Source organism: Canis aureus, chromosome 23, assembly GCF_053574225.1.
Source record: "Canis aureus isolate CA01 chromosome 23, VMU_Caureus_v.1.0, whole genome shotgun sequence".
NCBI classification, from domain to species: domain Eukaryota; kingdom Metazoa; phylum Chordata; class Mammalia; order Carnivora; family Canidae; genus Canis; species Canis aureus.
In genome coordinates this window covers 30,669,925-30,684,615 of record NC_135633.1, presented here as the reverse complement: position 1 = coordinate 30,684,615, position 14,691 = coordinate 30,669,925, and the positions used below count along the sequence as shown (strand labels likewise).

General features: G+C 42.8%; 1 protein-coding gene and 1 long non-coding RNA gene across 3 annotated transcripts in view; one reads left to right on the top strand and one right to left on the bottom strand.

Moving 5' to 3' along the window:
- The window catches only part of INTS4 (integrator complex subunit 4), a 111,239-nt gene extending 102,117 nt beyond the window's left edge, over window positions 1–9,122 (top strand). For both annotated transcript variants that reach the window (XM_077867176.1, XM_077867177.1), the window contains exons 20-23: window positions 274–433; window positions 638–781; window positions 4,685–4,805; window positions 8,705–9,122. In XM_077867176.1, the coding sequence (XP_077723302.1) occupies window positions 274–433; window positions 638–781; window positions 4,685–4,805; window positions 8,705–8,883 (604 nt within the window). In that variant the 3' untranslated portion in view covers window positions 8,884–9,122. The remainder of the gene's footprint in view (window positions 1–273; window positions 434–637; window positions 782–4,684; window positions 4,806–8,704) is intronic.
- On the bottom strand, window positions 277–12,887 carry LOC144294951 (uncharacterized). The gene is made up of 3 exons (XR_013362298.1): window positions 9,692–12,887; window positions 6,804–9,480; window positions 277–860 (listed from the first exon to the last, which is right to left on the bottom strand). It is a non-coding gene; the product is annotated as an uncharacterized LOC144294951 (long non-coding RNA).
- Window positions 12,888–14,691: the final 1,804 nt, after the last annotated feature.

Below are 14,691 nucleotides of genomic sequence, written 5' to 3'. Positions count from 1 at the left end.
TATCATAAATAAATAAAAAATTAAAAAAAAAAAACAACAACTAACTAAATAAAAATAAAACACAGAGTATGTCTGGCACATATCGGTGTTCAATAAACAAGGCTATTGGGATAATCGTATCACCAGACTTAGTTATCTAGGTGCCTGGCTCTCTCAGTCAGGAGCCAAGGGCTTCTTCAGTTCATCACGTCTTCTACATCAGTGTTTGGCATATATATGGAGTTCAGCCTGTATAAATGAATGCCTAGTCATTTGCTTCTGTTTGTTCTCCAGGTGTTTTATTGCTGATTTGCCCCACCTACAGGACAGCTTTGTGGACAAACTTCTTGACCTTATGCCCCGACTCATGACATCCAAACCTGTGGAAGTGGTCAAAATTCTACAGACCATGCTGAGGCAGAGTACCTTCTTGCACCTCCCCCTTCCAGAGCAGGTCAGGCCACATCTGTTCAGTCAGTCAAAAGTGTTCACCTTGGTAATCTTCTTTAACCAATTGAGCATCTGGTCTGGGGCCTTTCTTCTGATTGGCTCACACATGTCCGCCTGCTGATAAGGAGACAGAAGGGTGCGCGGATCATGTTTTGTTGCCCGGGGATGACCTGGCTTTAGAATCATTGTGTATTCTTCTTGCTTACAGATCCACAAAGCTTCAGCCACCATCATTGAGCCAGCAGGCGAGTCAGACAACCCTTTGCGGTTTACATCTGGATTGGTTGTGGCCCTGGATGTCGATGCGACCCTGGAACATGTGCAGGACCCTCAGAGCACTGTGAAGGTCCAGGTCTGTCAGGTTTTGGTTTCCTTGGAGCTTCCACACTGACTGTTGAAAGATTTAACTTCAGCAGCCCTGTAATTTCTACCTGAGGACAGAAAATGCGGAAGAAGAGATGAGTCTTTTGAGAAAGAATCTGGGTGTGAATCCCATCTCTTTTGCTGATTGTGGTTTGGAGCAAGTTACTTTAAACTCTGTACCTCACATTCTACAACTAACAAATAGGAACAATTGACATTGAAAGGAGATGAAGTATATAAAGCCCCTGATACTCAGTAAGGTTTTACTACATGACAGGGGCCTTTCTAGTTTTGTAATGTGAGGTTAAGACTTGGTATTTTCAGGGCTACAAGCAAACTATAATAAGTCCTTTTCAGGCTGTGGGTGGGTCAGCTTGGTGAGCAAAATTTAAGGGTTGAAGAAAGCAATCACTAGGGAGTATTTTTTCCTAAGTTAGATATATTAGAGACACATGCCACATGCACTGGAGACACTAATCAATTTGGACCAGCCTGCAGTTAAGCCCCACCAAGAGTACTGCCAACTCACCCATCCACCCACTCATCCATCCATCCACGTAGCAGTACTTACTCTGTTGCACATGATAAGTGCTAGGGTTGCAAAGGTGTCAGAATTCCTGCCCTCGGGATTTGCATTTTCAGTGAAAGATGAATGGGCATGCACTTATAAAACGGAAGTTTACTCATCATTCAGATGTGCACAGGATAAGGATCCTGTGGCCTCTTTCTAAATACCTGATTGCTCTCATACTATATAGGCCAAACTTTGGGAACCCATCTGCAACACTGCCTTCTGAAATAAGACACAGCTGTTTAAATGGAGCTGACTTACTCTAAAGAGTAAGAGACTGACTGGTGCAGTGAAATAATGGAGCATTGTACTGACTCAGCTTCCGGAGTGTGAAACTACTTTGGAAGTTTCAAAGACAGGAATGAAAGGGAGCACAATATGCCACCCTAAATATGCCTCCGGCTAAGGATTATTTTGGGATAATTATTTTTGAGAGGCTGAAGACACTGGGGAATCTCTGAAAACAGAGAAATTGCCCTTTTGTGAGGTAAATTTTCATTTATAAGGAAGATCACCATTTGTAAAGGTGTCTTGCTCTGTACTAGGAAGAGAAGGATGACTAAATCTCTAGAAACTCTTAACACTGGGGCAGACACCAGTTTAAATGTGCATAACAGGGATACCTTGCTGGCTCGGTTGGTAGAGAATGCAACTCTTGATCTTGGGGGTCGTGAGTATGAGCCCCAGATTGGGTGTAGAGATTACCTTTAAAAAAAATTTTTTTTAATATAATAGTCTTACCCTTGCTTACTATGCTTGTTCATTGAGCCAAAACTGGCCCCCTCCCTCCACAATGCTTTTCTTTTGTCTTTAGTGGAAGATGGTATTTAAGGTGATGGCTTGAGCCATTTCAGGGAGTTAATCAGTTTTCCCGGGTATTTCCCATGTATACAGTGTATACATGTTATTAAACTTGTGTTTGTTTTTTTTCCTGTTTATCTGTCTTTCATTATAAGAGTGATCTTAGCTAAGAATCTAGAAGAGTAGAGAGAAAATTAATTTTCTTCCCCTACAGGTGTATTTCCATTTTTTGGCTACCATAAAAAAAATTCTGTAATATGCTTAAAATACACATACATGCAATGGAGAGAATTTAATTTAGAGAGTGTGGTTGGAGGCTGAGGAAAAGAAAGGCTTTATGGAGACATTGATGCATGGAGAGGTCTAAGGATGAGTAAGAGCGAAGGATAGGAGCTAGGGGAGGTATTTTAGGCAGAAGGACTGCCAATAAAAGTAGGGATGCAAGCACAGATAGTAAGTACAATCTGAGGACAGAATAGCCAGGAACAGGAAGGGAAGGCTTTCTGGAAGAGGTAAGAATGAGTCAGGATCTGAAGGTTTGCCTATGGTGACAGTAGAGGGAAAGAAAACCTCTGACTTCCCAGCAGGAATTCCTTTTTTTGTAAAAAGGAATTCTTTATTACAAATCAGAAGACCCACAAAGAACTAATTCTGAGTTGGCTGTGAAGTTGTACTATAGTTTTCTTTTTTATACGTTAATGGTTCTCTACCCTACCTGCACTTTAGAATACTCATGAGGAAAGCATTAAAAAGTAATGATGCACGGGCCTCAGCTTACACCAATTAAGTTGGAATTCTGAGAGTAGGGCCCATATGTATCAGTACTTTTTTTTTTTTTTGAGAACTCTTATGTGATTCTAATGTGCAGGTAGCGGGGAGAACTACTGGTTCACATTCATCCCTGAGAAAAAGCTCAGTGACCAACTGAGCATAAATGAAATTGCAGGCAGATTATTAGATTCTACTGAAAAATCTCCCAAGGCGGTTCAGTGCATGGCTAAACTGTTCTGATGCCCCTACAGGTGGGGAGGTAGGGAGGTGGGAAACTCACTGCCCCTTGTGGGACAGCTTTAATGGTAGGAAAGTGCTGTCTAGTCCAGCACTTCTTCTGTTCTGGGCAAATGAAAGGTGATTATTGTAGCCAGGATGCAGGAGTTCAAGAGCATCTGGCCCCGAGGGTCCCAAATAGACCAGATTTGACCACTTGCCACTGACAAAATCCAAAGACAGAAAGGAGCTGTGGTGAGCAAGACAAGAATTCCTTTTAGTGAGGCCAGCCCTGGGAAGACAGTAGACTAGTGTCTCCAAGATGGTTTCCAAAGTTCTGAAAATACTTCCAGGTTTATATGAGGAAAACATGGTACAAAAGACGGTGGGTACTTGCAGGCGGGCAGTAAAATCAAGTCACTCATTGTCTTGGAGTCAACTACAAGGGATCTTGCCAGCTCAGGGCATTGTTATTGCTTGAGGGGATAGTTTTGGTACCATCAGGAGATGTTTTGCCTTCTGGGTCTTTTGCCTGAGTTAAGAGATAAACTGGAAAGAAAAATATAATCATTTAGGAAGTTTGAGATCAACATGGAGGCAATAGAAGTTCTCTCTCATTATGGGGCAGGTGGGCTGAGACAGGCCTCTCCATAGTTTCAAAGTTGAAAGGCCTGTGTAGTTCCCAACTTTGTCCTTAGCGGTATATTTCTCTTGTCAAGGCCATGTGGTTCTCGGATAAGCTGCATTTGTTGGTTTAGTTCATTTCTATACTGTATAGTGCAAGAGGCTGTCTGCACAAATAGCAGTGAGGCTTCCCTAGGATGGTGAGGAAAGTACTTTGGCAGTGCGTGAGATATGAGAACTGCCAGCTGTTCAAACAAACAAACAAACAAACAAGTCCAAATTGGAGTCATTTTTCCCTATCACAGGAAACCAAGACTTAATTACACTTTCAACCTATTCCAGGAATGTATCCTTCCCATTTTGTACAGCTCCTTGGTGCATTTACTTGCTAGATACTTATTAAAGCCAATTAGATCTTCAAATTTACTTGGTTGGAATTCTGTTTTTTAACAGAGTAGACCCCTCATTGACAGAGCAGTAGAAAGAGCTTCTTAGCTACTTATAATCTAATGGAAAGAATGAAGTCACAAAATTATTCTTAATACTGGGTGGTGGGTGCTAGTCCATGATGTATGATGGAGAGCCAAGAAGAGAGAAAGTCATCCTGATGGGGTGCTAAGAAGGCTCTTCACATCAGGATTAGTATTTTTATCTATTCTTATACTTAATAAAGGGACTTTATTCCTATCACTTCTTCAGCAAAAATTTAGGAAACCTTGATCAAATGTTACTTTGTTTGGGGCAGGGAATGCAGAGGTGTCAACAGTGTTAGTCCCCACTCCAGGAACAGGGTTTAATGAAGGCTAGTGTCTTCTTTTCCTTCTGTTTTGAGGTTCAGAACAGACAGCGCAGCTTTATTGAAAACTCATGGCTCTTCTGTCCCTTTTTCTCATTTCTCTCACTTCTTAGGTCTTATATCCAGATGGCCAGGCTCAGATGATTCATCCTAAGCCGGCAGACTTCCGGAATCCTGGCCCAGGGCGCCACCGGCTTATCACTCAGGTGTACCTCTCCCATACTGCCTGGACAGGTAAGGGGTCAGCGGACCAGGGTCGACAGGAAAAGGTGTTCCTGGGTATCACACTTACCTGTAGGCATTTGGTTTTTTTGCACTTTGAAAAATAAAGTTCAGTCAGGCCTGCTGACCACTGTACTTGATTTCTTAAGAAGTTTAAAAGCCCAAACTGGCTGCATTTAGACTCATTTGCTGCATTGCTTTGATTGCTAAAGGCAAGATTTTGTCGTGAGGTATACAGGAGATTATAATAGAATGGAATCTCATGGAAAGAGCCCTCGGCTGGATGCCAGCCACACTATCTTCTTGTCCTAACTCTGCCATTGACTTGCTCCATAGCCTTGGACAAGCCACTTTCCTTTCTGAAACTGTTTGTTTCCTCACCTTCAAAATGAAGATGATAGCTCTCAACCTAGGAGTTAGTTCTAAGGCTTGCTTTGTCTGGAAATGAAGCAGTTTTATATTTCTTACTCCAAATTAAAATTGTTCTGAACAATTGTATATTGTATATGAACCATTCAGTTCATTCCTCCCAAACAAGTAAAATGACAACTATTACTGCCCTGCCCTCCCACATGGGCTGATTTAATGATAATTTAATAATTTGTGAAAAGAGAGGGAGGTTACATAAGTATTTCTAAAAATTCTTAACAATAAAATGGGAGGATACAGTGTGTAAGACATTACATTTCAAGCATGTAAGGCTTTAGAAACTTGAGAAAGAGACTTAGTCTACAGAACCTAAAATGTGGGGGAGAACTAGCCTCACTGGTATTTCCTAAATCATTGAAGATGACCCAGAAGCATGATTGTTACTAGAGACTGTTTCATGCCACCAAATTTGGCTTATTTTAGAAATAGGTGGATGCCTTCTGGAATTTTCTTTCACTGAATTTTTAAATACATGAGTAACTAATGCCATTATTAATGGTTTCCCTCTAACAAGGTTTTAGGTGGGTATAAATGACATAGTTTTCACAAGAGGCAGCCCCTTTGGGGGTCTAGTCAGTGACCCTGGGCCTGGCACAATTGAGGGAGCATCCAGCAATGCTTTTACCCAGGATTTTCCTCCATGAGCATCCCTCATTTCATATCTTTGCTGCCTGGGATGTTCTCCACTATCACAGGAAGGTAGAATTTCTTGTTCTAATCTGCTCTGATAAAGGGATCCTAGACATGGACATGAAATACTTTCAGAAAGATATGCTGTGGGACAGCATTGTTGTGGAAGGCCCAAGCCTCTAGAGGCAGATCACAGCATATTAGATCTCAGAAGAGCCTCAAAGGTCTTAGAAGGGTCTCTCATTTTGCCCTGGTCATACAGCAGCTCATTGCCTGAGGAAGGGCTACTGCCTAGGCTGTGAGCCTGAAGAATTCTGATTCATTCAAGATCACTTCCTCTGAGAGATTGCTACTACAAATCTCTCTTAATCTCAGCATAGCACTTTTTAGTATCAGAAGTTTTCTCATTTAACTATTTACTGACTTTCCCATGAGAGTGAAGTCTCCACAAGAGCAGGGAACTTGGTTATCAGCTTTACCTCTGTATCTCCAGGGCCTTGTTTCTTGTGTCTTAGAGCCTGAAATATAGGAAGTGCTCAACAAATAATGACAGTTAACTACAGGATTTTAAATGTGCAATTAAAATTCATTTAATCCGGGGATCCCTGGGTGGCTTAGCGGTTTAGCACTGCCTTCAGCCCCAGGGTGTGATCCTGGAGTTCCAGGATTGAGTCCCACATCAGGCTCCCTGCAGGGAGCCTGCTTCTCCCTCTGCCTGTGTCTCTGCCCCCCCACCTCTGTGTGTGTCTCTCATGAATAAATAAAATCTTAAAAAAAAGAATTTGTTTAATCCTTAGACCAAATTGGTGGTAGGAATTAGTGTTCTGTTTTTCATTTTACAGATGCATAAATGAAGGCCCACATAGCTGATCATGCGTGGTGCTAAGGCTGGCACTCCGATTTCCTGACTCCCAAATCCCTTATGTTCATGATACCACACCCCCTTTTTACCTGGGACACTGAAGTGAAACGTGTTCTCATTCCAGATGTACCTCTGCCTTCTCCTAATCCAGGAGATGGGGCCTGGTGCTGGGGGTCATTCTTCCTTGCAGTCCTTCAGTAGCTCCTTACCAGGCGCCTCTCCCCTGGGAGGCAGGATGCTGCCGTGTCAGAAGCTTTGAGTCCCATCGACCAGGTTCCAGATTCTGCTTCCCTTGCTGTGTCATCCTGAAAAAGTGATTTTACTTCTGTCTTATTTTCTTTGTCTGTAAGGTGGAAGCAAGAATATATATCTCATAAGAGAGCTATTCTTACAGGCATGATGAATAGGTCACATGATTTGTCCCACATAATCTTTTGTGTTTTCTCCTGCTGTCTCTTCTTGTTTGCTCTCTCCCGTCCTTTCCTCTGATGGCAGTGTTTGGACCTGCCATTCTTAACACATGCAGGTGAGGGAGGGCATAGGAACAGATGGGGTTGAGTCCTCTGACCTCACCAGGTTTGGCTGAAAGTGCTGTGAGAGCTGGGGCTGGGTTGTGGTTGGGGGTTGGCAAGAGCCATCTGGGACAAAAAAGGGAGCATAGTGGAGAGTTGATACTGGAGCTGATGCCAGAGAACAGCACTGCTTTCATTACAGATCTACTTGGTCAGCTGTCAGGCCCCATATTACGTGGTTGTGTTCTTGCCACGTGGCTGGTAAATGGTGACGCCAAGGCTGCTCTCTGGGGCCAGTTAGGTTAGTTAGGTTCCTCTGGCTGCCTGGGTGCCTTTCCCTTCCTCGGAGGCAGCAATTCAGTCTCTGCGTTCCTCCCTAGAGAGAGTACTGGAAGTTACTATGAAGAGGTCTGTGGAGGCATTGAGAGATCCTGGGACCTCTGTCCTTGTTCATTTCGATCCATCCAGCTCTCATTCTTGTCCTCAGTACTTCTTAGCTTTGGGCTAATCTTTAACACTTGCATATTTTGCTCCAGTCACATGAAATTAAAGAGGATATCCCAAGCTTACTCTGTTCCTGGCCCTTTGCGCTTACCATTGGGCTTTTCTGAAATTCTCTCCCCCTCCTTTGTAGAAGCCACATGGTTAAGAGATTAATTGCTTCTGTTTATGAAGTGGGTTTAAATTGTCACCAGTGTGAATTTGTGCACTTAGAACCTCTCAGAGCCTTGGGACTTTTGGGGGGTTGTGACAGTCTCATGGTGTGGCAGGGTAAGAAATCTTGGGGTTCTGTGCTTGCCATGGAGCAGATATTCTATTCCAAAGCCTTCTTGGACTCCCTCCTCACTCTTCCAGATTTGATTAGAGTGTTGTGCTCCATTTGTTACTGTGTTTGTCTCCAACAAATGGTCAGCAACTTGAGAGAGGGCTCCTTTGCTGACTAGGGCCTGCCCATGTGCATGAAAGAATGAAAGATAGCGATATGACTTTAGGTCCCTGAAATGTGTTCCTGTTCACTAGTAGGAACTTTTTGTCAGAACTGTTTCCTAATCAAGGCTGCTTCTCCACTAAGATGGAGTGCGCAGCCCTGATGCCTGAGCTCAGCCACACAGGAAGAGCATGGTTATCTGGGCATGAGAAACAGCCATATGCAGGCCCATGTGGCCCACTCTCGAGGCCAGAAGGCCTCTGTAGCAGACGTGTTAGCTCTTGTCTGATCAGCCATGGATCTGAGCTGCAGGGAGCCCACACAAGACCTGAGGAGGAGGTAGCAGAGAAGCAGCACATCTGCTGGCTCAGGCTTGGCCTTACAGTGTTCAGGCTGGGACAGTGTCTTTGTTTGGTGAGGGGGAAGGGAGGAAGACAGATGAAGAAATGTTTAAAAACCCTTCTGCTTCCATCTTTAATGTTGCTTTTATTTGCTATTTCATCCCAATTCCTAGCGGTTGCTAGAGGATATCTTTTGTCTTTTTTTCCAGAACCATGCCAGGTGGAAGTGAGGCTGCTACTGGCCTACAACTCCAATTCCCGCATTCCAAAATCCCCCTGGATTGAAGGTGGCGAAGTGTCACCCCAGGTGGAAACCAGCATCGAGGGCACCATCCCCTTCAGCAAGTCTGTGAAAGTTTACATAATGCCCAAACCCGCAAGGCGCTGAGTCACAAGCATTGTGTAGAGCTGATGCTGAGAAGGACCTTCTTAGGTAGCAGAGTGAGCCCGAAGCCTAGAGCACTTCACCTGGAGCCGGCGTATGGGCATGAGCACCATCACCCTTATAGTCTCATCTGGTATCAAACACAAAATAAATTATTTTGCATTAAAAAAACAAAAACCTTCAAGTCTACACCTCTTCCTTCCCTGACTCCCCCCACCACCTCAATAAAGTTGAGAAAACAACTAGCTGTTCTAGTTCCTGGTCCTTAAAAAAATTATGTGGCTATAGGTTCAACATTTATATCATATGGTTACATTCCTCAGGTGGGAAACAAAGATCCAGTTTTCTAGCCACCTCTAAAGAATGGTTTATTGGAGCATAATCTTGTTTCTTAAATCAATAGTCTGTTTGCCAGGGCCCACTCCTTTCATAGCTGTACTTTCTCACCACTGACAGTTTCTGAGTGGCCTTAGACATTGCCGTCTTGCTGAGAAGCTCTTTCCCTAATTCCGGCAGTAGCTGCATCAAGGACTGGATGAATAGCTGGAGAATGAATCATTTTCATCCCTGAGGGAGATTCTTGATCTTGCCTGTCATTACCTTTAGAACCAAAATAATACACAAAGGCCATATTTTAGGAGAAACAAGGATTATGGAAAAGAGAGATCCAGTGTAAGAAATAAAAGCATTTCCCATTACATCTTCGATGACTTCAATGTTGGAGCTGCATGTGAGTTAAAGGTATAGTTGGGGTGTAAAAATGGTAAATGCTCAAGAGACATTAACTCTCTGAGGAATCATGCTACTTTACCTGCCATTTAATCCTTGCTACAGCCAACTGAGTCTTCCAGAGACTTCAGAGTGAGGAGTCTGGGAGGAATCCTGTACATTAAGTAGTACAGCCTGTTTTCATTCAAATCCAAGATGGTTCCTGAGGCCTGCGCTCTACTACCTCTAGGAAAAGTATCTGGAAAAAACCTTCAGAGCTTCGGTTCTCTATGCCTGGACATCCTCAACTATAAAAGAGAGATACCTTAAGTGTTCCTGAATGGGTTTAATCTAATAATGCTTGGTAGAATCTGAATCTAGCCAGTCTCGATCATGTGTGGTACTTGGGAAGCTTATAAAAATAATAGCAAGAGTACAGAATTACTCAGGTGGCACTGGAATTTGAAGTCAAGCATGTTTGGCTTTTGGTTTAATGTACTTGATTTGTGCCCAGCAGTGATATAAGCCTTTTCCATGAAGTAACTCATTTAATCCTCACAGCTACCCTATGAAGTGGATACTATTGTCATTGTTTCATAAGCAGGGTAGTTAGAGTTGAGAGAATGAAGTAATTTGGCCTTACTTATACAACTAGTAAATGATAGAGCTGGGATTTGAACCCAGGCAGTCTGGCTCCAGAAGGCCATCCCTGCTAGAATGGGATAAAGGAAGAAAGATCTTCAGGGAGCTAGCTTGCTTTTCTAGTGTGCTTGCTTGTTTTGTGTATCTCAGGAATGTGATATCAGTGGACTCTCATATGTCAAAAGATAACCCTGACAAAAGTGCGTGCCATGGTGATAAAATGAATCTGGGATCTAGGCTGAAAACATTGAGACCCATGGCTGTCCACTGAGCCCCTCATGTTCTAGCCATAGAAAGCCTTCTAGGTGAAGGCTATGGTGTATCCTTTTCAGATCCAGTATCCTGCTATCAAAATTCTTCTCAGTTATTCCCCATTTTACTGGTGGGGAAACAGGTTTTGAGGTAATGTTTTTCTCCTAAGGGGAAAAGTCAGGACTTTATTCTAGGTTTCAACGTCCCAAATATAGTATTTTTTTCCACCACAGGTGGGGATACACTAAGGGGCAGATTTTGGCTTTAAGATCAAGTTTTTAAAAGCTATGTAAGAGGGATGCCTGGGTGGCTCAATGGTTGAGCGTCTGCCTTTAGTTCAGGGCGTGATCCCGGGGTCCTGGGATCAAGACCCACATCGGGCTCCTTGCAGGGAGACTACTTCTCCCTCTGCCTGTGTCTCTACCTCTCTCATGAATAAATAAATAAAATCTTAAAAAAAAAAAAAAAGCTATGTAAGAATTGAGTGGGCTGCATTAGGAGATAAATTTTCCACATTGGATGTGTTCAAGCAGAGGTTGAACAAGCTCTTGACACATTTCTTGCAAAGAAATTCAAGTATTGTATGAGAGATTGGGCTCAACCTTCTAAATTCCTTTGACCCTGAATTGTTAGATTCTATGAAATATGAGACTGAATTCATGGTAAAGCCAAGGCTGGAACCCAGGCCTCCTGATTCTTAGTCCAACATGGTTTCCATAATAGATCTATTGTTCTTTGTAAGCGGTCTCCCGTGCACCCAGCAGTCAAAGCCAGAAACCTGTGTGTCACACTGGACTCCTTTTGCACCTGTCACATAAACATAGCTGTCAGGTCCTTTAGATTCTGCTTCCTTAGATGTTTCTTGATTCCAGTCCTCTTATACTCAGTTTCTATCCTAGTGCAGGCCATCATCATCTCTCCTGAAATGTGACATTAGCTTCCTAAAGATACTGCCTCAAACCTTGCTACCTTCAGTCCATTCTTCACACAGCCAGCAGAGTGATCTTTGTAAAATCCAGACCTGCTAATAATGCCATTCCCCTGCTTACATCCCTTTGAAGTAGCCTACTGCTGATCCCAGGAAAGTTTAAAGGCCTATTCTTGAAGGCTCTTCCTGCCTGGGTCATCTCCAGCCTCATCCTGCCAGTGCCACACATGCTGTGTAATTCTCTGGTAACAATTCCTGTAGTTGTACCCAACGCTCACCATGCTGTCTTGTCTCAGACCTTTGGACCTACTGAGCCTGGAATATGTTCCTCAGATTGTCTCCTATGGCTCCTCCTCATTCTCCAGGACTGAGCCTCATTCTGGAATGTATCTTGTGTCTCCTGTGGGCTTGGTGCATTGCTTCTGTGTTCCAACAGCCTCCTGTATGTTCTTAAAGCATATTTATTTAGGTATTTTTTTGCAGGTTCACAAATGGAAGCCTCTAAAAAGGTAGGCGGGAAAAAGGGAGTCAAGCAGCCTGGAGGAAAAGTAATAGAGACTTTCATTCTTTTCAATCAGAGAACATATCCTCTGTCAGAATGTAGTTGCTATTCAGCTCTGCTCAGTGGTTTCTAAGTATGGGCCTGGTGGTAAGAGATCCAGTTCTTCCAGAAGAGCCAGAAATCTACATTTTCATGTAAAAAAAAAAAAAAACCTAATTAAAAAATAAATGATAAATGTTAAAATTACTCTGAGACAAAACAGGTCTCTAGGTAGATTGGTGCCAGTTTGCCAAGTCATTACCATCACTGTATGTTCTCATGTCCATTTCTTTCAACTACTCTGGAGTACCTGCGCGGTAAAAACATCCGTGTCGTATCCTCAGCACAGTTACGGGCATATACCAGTCAGGGAGAGAGTGAAGGAGTCCCAGAACCCAGAGCAAGCTTAGCAGTACCATGGCATGCCTGCAGAAGCCAGCCCTGGGATTCAAGTTTCCGAAAGGACTTTATATTTGGCTTTGACATGACTGACTTCTACAAACAGAATTACAGGGCACACAGGAAGCACTTGCAGAATTCTTGTCTTAGGAGCCACTCAAGCTAAAAGAGATGAAGTGTGGGCAGAATGAAGGCCGTGCTACCTACAAATCAAATCAAAGGGATTTAAGACCTGGGACTAAGTGTAGTGTCACGTGGAAAAGTAGCTTCTCTTCAGGCACATTTCTAGCACATTTCTAGCAATGACCATGTAGAACGGATTCAGAAATGGGAGTGATTAGCCATTTCAATACAAAGTTTAATGAACTCACTGCCAAATACTTCTAAGTTTGTACTAAGCCCTCTCTAATGTGGAGACGACTTATGTAGGAACACTGATTATACCCACACCTAGTTCAGCACCCACTGGAGATCATCTCATGTTATGTTTCACTCAAAAAAAAAATTCAATTGCATCAATAGAGAAACAATCTGAATTTTATTTATTTTTTATTTTTTTTCTGAATTTTATTAAACACCCTCCTAAGCTACACAGGTGATTGGCTTCTTGATCTGAGATTGATCCTGTATCTGTCAAATGGCTGGTTGCAGAAAGGTCACTGAACAGGACTTTCCCAGACCTCCAAGCTGGGTGTCCGGTATGCGAGGATCTTACTCCCATGGGCTTTTTTTTTTTAAATTCTACGCCCAATGTGGAGCTTGAACTCACAACCTTCAGATCAAGAGTCACTATACTCTACCAACTGAGTCACCAGGTGCCTCACTCCCAAGTCTTTTAAGGAGGTGTATAGTAGAGATCTAGACACACCATCAGGTTCCAGACCTGGTCCTGCCATTTCTTGTAGGGTGAACTTGGAAAGATCCCTTCATTTTCCATTCCAATTGTCTTAGCTCACCTTTTCTTGCCAAGTCACATCTTAAGTTGCTGTTCAGTCTGTGGATTGGCTGCCTAGTCAGATGTCCAACGGCCAGACAGGTGACAGGATCACGTGGAACAAACACCAGCTTTCTCGGACTGTGGCTTCAGTAGGGGCCAGTGTATTAATTATGACTATGATACGTACTTGACTAGTTAGCTAAAAGTTGCCAGATGTTTGTTCGGTGAATAAAATGAACACGTTATTCTTTTAAGACTCTGCTTGTGTCATGGTCTTAATGATGTCTTCCCTACTTTCCCTTCCATCCTGGTAGGATCAGGCCATCATTGAACCTTGAAACTATTGTATTGTTAACACACTGTATCATTGTTGATTTTTCTTTCCCAATTAACTCCTGAGGGCAGGAATGATAACTTATTCATTCCTGTACTCCCAGGGCCCAGCAATAACTGGCCAGAAAAAATTTGTAAGAGACTCAGTAAAAATGGGCATGAAAGAGAATAAATGAGAGAATAGTTCCTTTGGGCTTCAGCATTCTATGAATTCATGAAATATGCAGCTATGTTACGAACAATAAAATGAAATTAGTTGACAGCAGACCCATTAATCAAAATATATAATCAAAATAACAACAATGGTTTCAATTCATGGAGTCCTCACTACATGCCAAGTAGAGTCCTAAGACAGTGTATGAATGACCCTCATTTAATACCTACACAACTCCAGGTACTAATTATTATCCCTATCTGGCAGATGAGAACAGTGGAACTCTAAGACATTAAATAAATGCCCAACCAGCGAGTGGCAGAAAGCCACAGTTCAAACTCAGGGCTATTTGACACCCGTACTCATAACTATTTAAAGAGGAGGAGGAATGAAAACTAAGACGATGCTGATAATTTATAGTTCTATCAGTCTATTCTAAGGCTTCACAAAGAACACCTGGCAATTAGCAGAACAAGACTCTCCACAGTGGTTATGAACCATTACAGAACATCTAGTCCAGCCCCATCATTTCATAGCAAGGGAATCTTTGGCCGGGAGAACTGTCCAGCTAGGCTCAGGACTAGCTAGTAGAACAGCTTGCCTAGAACCCTAGAATCAGGGCATAGCTGCTCTACTGTTCTTGTTACTGAAGTGCTCTGGTCACTTCCTTCAAGGTTCTGCTCACATGTCATCTGCATAGAGACTTTTCCTGACCACATATCTGAAATCGTCTTCTTTACTCATTGTCTTCTCACTCTGCTTTATTTTTCTTCACAACAGGTTCTACCTACCTTATGGATTGTTTATTTTCCCCACTAGAATATAAGCTGTGTGAGGATAAGACTTTCATTGCTGCTTGTCTGGAGCCTATAGCAATGCCTGGCATATAAGGTACTCAATAAAAATTGGTTGAATTA